The following is a 9,433-nucleotide window of genomic DNA, read 5'->3' as shown; positions in this document are numbered from 1 at the left end:
CAACAAGAGAATAACTTTACCAAGAATATTACCACTATAGATAAACTCAAATACTTACTCAAATGATTCATACCTGACGAGGTACAAGGCAGAAGAGAGGCTGACATGTCCGTCTCTTCTCCACACTTCTCCTCAAACACCCCCTATCCTAATCCTAGAAGTAGAGCCAAGGTGGAGTCCTTCTACATCTCTTCTTCTTCACTTGTATCTTGGTGTGTTAAAGAGGTGCTCCCTCCGTCTTATATAGTCCTCTAAGGTCAGTTCAGGGTACAATCTACCATATTCTCTATTTCTGTATACCAAAACTCTTCCCTCAAGAGCCCACGTTTCCGCTTGCCTTTGGCCGTCAGATTGCGGCGCCAATGCATCCATCCGTCCATTGCAGCGGAGGTTTTCTCGAGCCTTCCTTCCTTGCTCTTATCCTCTTCCTCCGGCCACCTCACAGGGATCCAATCGTCCTCTCCCTCAGCGGCCTCTCCTTCAGGCTGGCTTTCTTCTTCTCTGTGACCTGACGTTCGCTGCCACGGCAGCCTCTTCTCCGGCGCCTGCTCCCTGCAGTTGCAGCCCAGCGAGCGCTGTGCTCCCCCATGCCGTCGAAGCTCTTTCCGGTTCCCCCTGTTACGGTAGGTTAATACTCTATTTCCTCGATCTCATGGCCCTTGCTTCTCCCCCTCACATCTACTGCTTTTGCCGCGCTGTGCAGTGGAGCTGATTTACGCGGGCGGCAGCTCAGAATAGTAATGCTTCTACTCAGTCAGCATCTGTCCATCTGTGTTTCCTTGCTGCAGCAACAGTGATACTTCTACTCAATCAACATCTGCCCATCTGTGTTTTCTTGGTGCAGCAACACGTCCCCATCAAACAAATACCTAATTACAGGTAAACTGCGCCTCCAAGAATCAAGCTAAATAGTACTTCCTTTTAAATATTCATATACATCGCTCACTGTCCTTGCTCCTTTGTTCAGAGACATGAGATCCAAATGTTTCTAGCTTGCATTTCTCCCTCACTATTTTTTACAGAATTGGTTGCTCCAATTTGTATTGCCATTTGCGCCTAAAGTAGATGCAGGTAGCTAATTTGTTAGAAGGGTTATGCAGGTTCGCAATTACATAGAGAGGTTGAATATGGATTCATTGTATGCTTCCCAGTTGTGACAATAATGGCTGAAATGTATATGGTGTCCCACTCTTCTCCTAATCATTTACACTAATACATTTGTTCTGCTTTTACTTAGACAGTTCATGTGTGGTTTCAGAATTGCTAAATATTTGAAGCCATCCAACGAAGCATAGGTCATTCATACAGCTTCGCTTTCAATAGTAGATTATATTAAACTGTGGACTTCCATTTCGATTAAAAAGACCAATAAAGCATGGTCTGATTTTTTTTTCATATTATCCTACGTGCTTCGTATGTTCATCTTCTTTGCCTCATGCCTAGACTGTCTTTTTCTATTTCATCCTCCTTTTGCTCTTACTTTTCCCATTACATTGTTTTCCTAAAACAAACATTTGCCTCTGTTGTTTCCCACAAGGAAACAAATGTTACTGTGACATGTTTTCGTATGCTAGACCAGAATTTGATAATTTCTTCATTGCATCAGTCACCTCTCCTTTGCAAAGTATTAATAGATCCATCATTGCTGCTTGCTCTTAGCTATGGCGTGCTCAACAACTCCAGTAAAGTATCGTAGAGAATCATCTTGAACTATGGACAAAGCACGCAAGCGGAAGGCTGCTCATACAGGTCAGCCATTTGGAGGTCAAACATTAGCTTCAGACATCAACGATAAATATATATACACACACACAGACACATACATATACATAAATATCTTATTGGCAGAGCATTGTTCTACATACTTTTCTTACACAAAATATGTGTGCCTATGGTCTGTGGTACAGGGAGACCCCCCAATGAGCAATTGACGAATAATGATTCATCCATACCGGCTTCTCAGTTAGGAAGCTCCATTTCAGAATCTCTCCTTCCATCACAGAGAGTGGTCAGACAACGAGCCCTGCTATCTTCAGGTAAATCATCAGTTTTGGTGCTTCATGATGCTAACTGACAGCTTGCTTATTGCATCACAATTTTTCTCTCTCTACAGTATTGAATTGCTACACTATAATTATTATTCTGCCAACTGTGGTTCATTAATCTTTCTTCACAATAGATTTGTCACGTCTAATGCCACCTGTATTGCTTCATGCTCAACCAAACTGTGCCGCTTTCTACATTTACAAACACTAATTCGAATTCTTTGTTTCCAATAGATTTGCCACGGCCAGAGTCATCTACTGCTGCTGAAACACGTAAGAAACGTAAGGCAGCTATAGCTTCTGGAAGACAGGAAGGTGCATTTCCATAGTTATCATAGGCATATGCAGTCAATTTTGCCTCCTACAGTTCATTATAACATTCTTACACATATTTACATCTTCCCAGAGAATTCAGAGTCTCCTCTTCATAACCGACACCGCCGTAAGTTGTTAAAGTCCATACTGTCCCTTCCATATTCGATACACTAATTTAGGTTCTTTTGTTCACCGAGTGCATACATGTTTACCTGCATATATATGTCACAGGGAATTGTTCCCTAAGAGGACATTCAGGTCCTATCTCAGACTGCTGCTATATGAAGCTGCTAATACTGCCATCAAAGAATCACCGGCGAAACACACATACAAATATCTGGCAAGTTCTATTCTCAAAAACATGGTGCCTCAGCTTCAAATAATGACCTTTTGGCTATATATGATGATAATAGCGAAACTCAAAATACCATTTACCTACATTTAGTTCAACAAGGGGTTGGTTGATCACCTCATATGCTAACAGTTTTTGTTTACCCCAATTTTGTCATTCTCAGGCACTGTTTTCGCACCCCTTTATTTGGGAAGTCAGAATCAAACATGCTCATATTGTGGTGCTCGCTTTTGGGCTGAGGAACGAGTACGTGGACATGGACGGACAACTTCTCCAGTATATAACAAATGCTGCAGAGGAGGAAGCATTCTACTACCTCCTTACAAGCCACCTCCGGAGCCCTTACTTGGCCTTCTGACAGGAAAGGATCCTGCACTATCAAGACATTTCTTTGATAACATCAGACGGTACAATTCTATGTTTGCCATGACTTCTATGGGCGTCAATGTCATAAATTCTATCAACGATGGCCGTGGCCCTTATGTCTTCAAAATTAGTGGCCAACTATGTCATCGAATAGGATCACTAATTCCAAACGATGAAGCAAGACCTGAGTATTGCCAGTTATATATCTTTGACACTGATAATGAGGTTAGAAACAGAATAGCTGTTGCAACAACCTCAAACAGTGACTTTCAACCAAACGAACCTATTGTTGCTTCCTTGATAACCATGCTTGATACACACAACTCAGTTGTGCAAGTTTTTCGAACTGCCCGTGATAGGCTATCTATGCAGCCAAACAACCAATCTGGTGAACCAGACGATCGTTATGCTGTCAAGCTATTTTCCACCCCAACCCAGCATGGCAACATTTATAGTGACTCAGTTACATCTGAAGTGGTCGGCTTGGTTGTGAATGATTTAGGGACCACTGAAGAGGGGCGCGACCTAATAGTGCAAGATCACTCATGTCAGCTCCAAAGAGTAAAAGAAACACATTGCAAATTTATGGCAATGCAATATCCACTGTTGTTTCCTTACGGAGAAGATGGCTTCCATGAGAATATTAAGTACAGAAGATGTAGTCGCTCCAACAAGATCAAGCGAAAGGTTGTCACCATGGCAGAATATTATTCATACAGATTGCATGATAGAGCCGACGATTTCAATACCCCTTTGCGATCCAAGAGACTAACCCAAGCTTATGAAGTTGATGCGTACTGTTGTGTCAAGGATGACCGCCTGAGATATTACAGGAAGAAATCATTTCAAAAAAAATATAGGTCCAGCCCATATAAAGCTTTAGTTGAAGCGGTCAGAGTGGGATCACTCAAGGTTCAGCTGCGGGGCAACGAATTTACTTGCCAGGATCATTCACTGCAAGCCCCCGCTACTACTACCAAAACTATCAAGATTGTGTTGCACTATGTCGTAGGTTCGGATGCCCACATCTATTCATCACATTCACATGTAATGCTTTGTGGCCAGAAATTGATGAAGCTTTGGCATTCATACCCGGGCAACAGGCTTCTGATAGACCTGATATTGTTGACAGAGTTTTTGAAATGAAACTCAAACTACTCATACAAGATATAGAGAAGTATGAATTCTTTGGACCTATACTTGGAGGTACTGCTCTTCTCATCCCCTAATTTATTATGCTTTACCACTTACTCCAAAGTTTCTAAATCGTAATATGTTGCCTTGCACAGTTGTCTACACGATTGAGTTCCAAAAATGAGGCCTTCCACATGTCCATTTGATTCTATGGCTTAAAAAAAGATAAGCCTATTGATGCTGCTCAAATAGATGCCTTTATATCCGCACAACTGCCAAATCCATCTGTTGATCCGTTAGGTTTTGAGGCCGTTTCTAAGTTCATGATTCATGGTCCTTGCGGATCCTTAAATACGTCCTCCCCTTGCATGGTTGATGGAAAATGTGATAAGTTCTATCCAAAGAATTTTTCTGAAACCACTACTATAGCAGGTAATGGTCAGGTTACTTACGCCCGCCCAAATAATGGTATTACTACTGAGAAAAATGGAGTAAGAATTGATAACACATTTGTGGTACCGCACAATGTAGACTTATTGGTTAAATATCAAGCACATATAAATGTTGAAAGTGTCAATCGCAATGGAATGGAAAAGTATTTGTTCAAGTATACAAACAAAGGACCTGATTGTGCCAAAGCTGCACTCAAGAGAAAAAGAGGTAATCCAGACTCTCCTACGGAGATAATTGATGAAATAAAGGAATATCTAGACTGCAGATATGTTACTCCCAACGATGCTGCATGGCGATTGCTTCAGTTTGATATCCATTACACTAATCCATCAGTAGAACGCCTTGCTGTTCATCTCCCGCTACAAAATGGTGTTCTTTATACAGAGGATGACTATCTTGATCAGTTCATTGAGAATCCATCTAATCTCATAACTAAGCTAACGGCATGGTTTGATGCCAATCAACAATATCCAGAAGCCAGACAGTACACCTATGTTGAATTTCCTGAACACTGGACATGGCATGGTGATGGAAAATATTGGCATATACGCCGAAATAGTCGTGGGAAGGTTGGTCGAATTGCTAATGTTGCTCCTAACGAAGGAGAAAGATTTTACCTGCGCATGTTGTTGCATATAGTCAAAGGAGCACAAAGCTATTCTGATCTCCGCACTGTTGCCGGCCATAAGCACCCAACATTTCGTGCTGCATGTGAAGCATTGGGCTTGCTGGGTGACGATCAAGAATGGTTCCATGCTATGGCTGATGCAGCACACTGGGCACTTCCCTATCAATTGCGACAGCTGTTTGTCACATTACTGCTTTTTTGTGAAGTCACCAACCCTGTCAAATTGCTTGATGAGTACACACAGGCAATGGGAGAAGATATTGCATATCATGCGAAACAACTGACTCCAGAACTCCCTACAACAACCATGGACCAACATATCAGATCATATGTCTTAGTTGAATTAGAAAAACTGCTCAAAGATGCTGGATATAGCTTAGATCACTTTCACTTACCACAACCAGACCACAGTTCCTCTCGGATTCTCACCAATAGATTCATTATGGAAGAACTTAGTTATAATTCAAATGGTGCATTTGCTGAACTAGATGAGCAGATCAAGAGACTGAATTCAAGCCAGAAACATATTTATGATACCATAGAGCATTCAGTCTTAAATGGTTGTGGGCACACTTTCTTTGTTTATGGTTATGGTGGGACTGGCAAGACTTTTCTATGGAATACTTTGCTCAATAGTATTAGAAGCCAAGGAAAGATAGCTTTAGCAGTTGCATCTTCAGGCATAGCAGCTCTGTTACTCCCAGGAGGTCGAACACCCCACTCACGTTTCAGAATTCCATTGGACATCCACGAGCATTCTGTCTATGCAATTAAGAAAAATACACAGTTGGCTGAGCTAATACAACAGACATCCCTGATTATATGGGATGAAGCACCTGTCAACCATAGACATTGCTTCGAAGCACTTGATCGCACACTAAGAGATATCATGTCGTTCAATAATGATGATGCTTCCACCAAACAATTTGGTGGTATAACAGTTGTGCTTGGTGGTGATTTTAGGCAAACTTTGCCGGTCATCCCAAACGCAAGGAAACAACAAATCATGAATGCAGCAATCACTCGATCCCGTATATGGCCGTGCTGCAAAGTTCTTGAATTAACTGAAAACATGAGACTCAACTGCCCAATGCCTTGTTCGGCTGGCTGGATGGCTGGCTGATTTGGCGTGAGAGAAAAATACTGCTGGTTGGCTGGCTGGCTGGCTGATTTGGCGTGAGAGGAAAATACTGTTGTGGCTGGCTGAATCTCCCAGCCGAACAAGGTGCAACTCTTTCAGGCCCTGAAAGAATTGAATTGCAGAAATTTGCTGAGTGGCTCCTCTCTATTGGTGATGGCACAACTCCTGGCAGTACAATAGACCAGCCTGATACAACATGGGTTCCAATTCCAGACAACCTTCTATTGCCACCTGAACAAACGAACCTTACAGGATTGATTTCTTTTGTATATGAAACAACTCCACGTGTCACGGAATTAGCAGCCTATCTCTGTGAACGAGCAATATTGACACCAACAAATGAAGTCGCTGCCATGATAAATAAAGAGATTATTTGTAAGATAGCCACAGAAGAAATGTCATACTACAGTTCTGATTCCATTGATGATCCGACATCAAATTATTGCACTATGGAATCTCTGTACCCACAAGAGTTCCTTAACACTATCCAAATGAGTGGCCTTCCTGACCATCATCTACAACTGAAGATTGGTGTCCCTATCATGTTACTTAGAAATCTGAATCCATCCAAAGGTTTGTGCAATGGAACTAGACTCATAGTGACACAACTCACTCATCGTATAATTGAAGCTCAGATAATCACAGGAAAGGCTACAGGATCTAAAGCTTACATTCCAAGAATAACTTCTGTCTCATGTGATCCAAAATGGCCTTTTAAGATAAAGCGTCGTCAATTCCCAGTCCGTGTATCCTATGCCATGACAATAAACAAAAGCCAAGGACAAACACTTAGCAAAGTTGGCGTCTATTTACGAAGCCCCGTATTCTCTCATGGGCAGCTTTATGTTGCATTCTCACGTGTGACATCACCTACAGGCTTATGTGTGCTCATTGAGAACAACTCTGAGGGGTATGAAAACCACACACATAACGTGGTATACACTGAGATTTTCAATGACCTAACAAGCCGGAGTAATTATTAGTTCCAGGTACCACTGTAACACAGTTACCTTCTTTGCTTGCCCATGCTTCTTATATACACTTCATACTCAGAATGTTTCTTTTGATAGATTTCATAATCATACGGGCTTAGTTCTCTTAACCAATGCAGATGCTTACAATGATTTCCCTATGTTGTACAGGTCTTCTACTTTTGGCTGTTTCCATTCCAAACCACTTGATCATCTATTCCTCCGTTGATCAATTATATTCTACCAATATGCTTATAGCCAGTCTAACATGTATATCCAATCAGTTCATAGGTGTTTCCAATTCACCATATGACATACTTTAGCAGTGTATGTTTTTGTCAAGGCAACAACAATGGAAATATGTCTCTTCTGCTTTTGTGTCACTAAATATTAAACTTCTGGTGACCATGTAAAATTTAATACGATCAACCATGACGTCCACAAATAATACCCACTAAAAGGTTTCGTGATTCTATAAATATTACTTTTTGGCTTAATTATGAATGACAAGGCTGCCCGCGGCAACGCGTGGGGTACTAACTAGTTATATTTGGTAACATAGTAAAACACCTTGAGGAAGCATTGGGGGGTACTTCCATCAAAAGCTGAGCGAGAGGGGAAGTCATATAGGTCCGCCCGACCCCTGGGTGCTGCTTCTCGCATGAGTCTGCAAAACAACGAGATAGCCACCACACTCGGTTTCCTAGACCTAGTGCGGTACTATGACTTTCTGAAACTGAATGTTCAGTTTTGCTTCTAAAATTGCGTGCCAGTGATAAATAATTTTCTAAACAAATCGAGCAGAAGAGCTATTGATTATGCTAATAAAAAATAAGGGAATTCGACAGTGCTTGGAAAATTTTACGAACCATTTATGTATCAATATCCAACTGTTAAAACATAAAAGGAAATGTATTGTCGACCAGCGCCTTTCATCCGGGACATTGCTAGGTGGGTCCCCAAGTGGCTACATGGTGGTTGGTGATAAGTTTAGGCAGTTTTCTCATATCTGTGGGCCCTTGAATCCATGTGCCAGCGTATAATTGGTTGGAGGTGTGTTTCTTGGTATCTTGGGTTGATTTGCTTCGGGATATGGGCCCTTCGATCCTCATGCTCATATAGAATGCTCTGAAGTGTACTTTTTTCTTTGTTTGAGCACGGTTTTCCCCCTATATGTAGAGCCGGTCTCCTATAAATAGCAACTTACCAAAACTCATGGAAATGATGAGAATTAACATCCTATCTCTAGTTGGTGTTTTTTTGTCACCGTTCTTCACAAGAGTTGACGGGCATATTTGGTGTTTAAGGTCCACCAACACCACCACCACCACACTTAGTCGTTTGCTCGTCCTCAAATAAAGATTAAGGACTAAGGTGGATGGCACTCCTTCGATGTAACCAGCATATAAGTTATTCCAAGCTTCCTCCAAATCTTGTGAACTTTTGGGTGGCTACCATGCTTGCCTGGGTGATTGAAGAATGGAATAAAGTAGACTTCAGTTTCCTAGCTCTTCCTGCTTAGGAATCTATTTTTTATTTTAAAACAAAATAATAGTGTTTCTCCCCAAATTATTCATCGGAACACTCTTTTGTATGACTCACTCTTTTGCTTTTGATATTTTGGATGTGGGCTATCTTTCTCTTTCCTCTTATTTTTTTGGATTGGCATATGTCCAGACCATGCTTTTGAGCATGCTTTTATTTATTATCATTTTTTGCATTACCGATATGTTTTTTCTATGACATTTGAAGAGAGTTACCTCAATTGGAGTTTTATTTGATTGATGGGTGGATGGATGACATGTTTTTTGTGCAACTTCCAATGTGAAAGTCTCATGTATATGTGGAGTGTACATGATTTTGATCATAAGAGCATGGCAACTTTCTAACACGGGTCACAGAATTTGATAAAGCTCAATACAAAGACAAGCTGCATATTCATTAGGTATTGCATGATGCTCAAACTTTAGCTCTGGTACGAGTTCATATTAATTTGAGGAGGCAAGCTATTTCATTTTTAATTTTGTG

At 41.2% G+C, this 9,433-nt stretch overlaps 2 protein-coding genes across 7 annotated transcripts; both read left to right on the top strand.

Annotated features, from left to right (window-relative positions):
* Positions 1–350: 350 nt before the first annotated feature.
* Positions 351–7,788, top strand: LOC120683010. Of its 5 annotated transcripts, XM_039965028.1 has the most exons (11): positions 351–623; positions 704–737; positions 845–879; positions 1,101–1,180; positions 1,660–1,749; positions 1,908–2,036; positions 2,280–2,360; positions 2,452–2,487; positions 2,592–2,657; positions 7,411–7,423; positions 7,577–7,788. In XM_039965028.1, the coding sequence occupies exons 5-11, from the start codon at positions 1,713–1,715 to the stop codon at positions 7,632–7,634; spliced, it is 420 nt and encodes a 139-aa protein (XP_039820962.1). In that variant the 5' UTR covers positions 351–623; positions 704–737; positions 845–879; positions 1,101–1,180; positions 1,660–1,712; the 3' UTR covers positions 7,635–7,788. The 5 variants fall into 5 exon arrangements, with proteins under 5 accessions (XP_039820962.1, XP_039820958.1, XP_039820959.1 ...); XM_039965024.1 differs by lacking the exons at positions 7,411–7,423; positions 7,577–7,788 and adding an exon at positions 2,876–3,356 and having other exon boundaries at positions 357–623; positions 2,452–2,500; positions 2,592–2,700; XM_039965025.1 differs by lacking the exons at positions 1,101–1,180; positions 7,411–7,423; positions 7,577–7,788 and adding an exon at positions 2,876–3,356 and having other exon boundaries at positions 357–623; positions 2,452–2,500; positions 2,592–2,700.
* On the top strand, positions 3,986–7,775 carry LOC120683009. Of its 2 annotated transcripts, none has more exons than XM_039965022.1 (2): positions 3,986–4,284; positions 4,368–6,945. In XM_039965022.1, the coding sequence occupies exon 2, from the start codon at positions 4,536–4,538 to the stop codon at positions 6,414–6,416; it is 1,881 nt and encodes a 626-aa protein (XP_039820956.1). In that variant the 5' UTR covers positions 3,986–4,284; positions 4,368–4,535; the 3' UTR covers positions 6,417–6,945. The 2 variants fall into 2 exon arrangements, 1 of the variants encoding a protein (XP_039820956.1); XR_005678662.1 differs by lacking the exon at positions 4,368–6,945 and adding an exon at positions 7,311–7,775 and having other exon boundaries at positions 3,999–4,284.
* Positions 7,789–9,433: the final 1,645 nt, after the last annotated feature.

Source organism: Panicum virgatum, chromosome 7N (assembly GCF_016808335.1).
Source record: "Panicum virgatum strain AP13 chromosome 7N, P.virgatum_v5, whole genome shotgun sequence".
In the NCBI taxonomy this organism is placed as follows: Eukaryota; Viridiplantae; Streptophyta; class Magnoliopsida; order Poales; family Poaceae; genus Panicum; species Panicum virgatum.
This window is presented reverse-complemented; position numbering and strand designations above follow the sequence as displayed.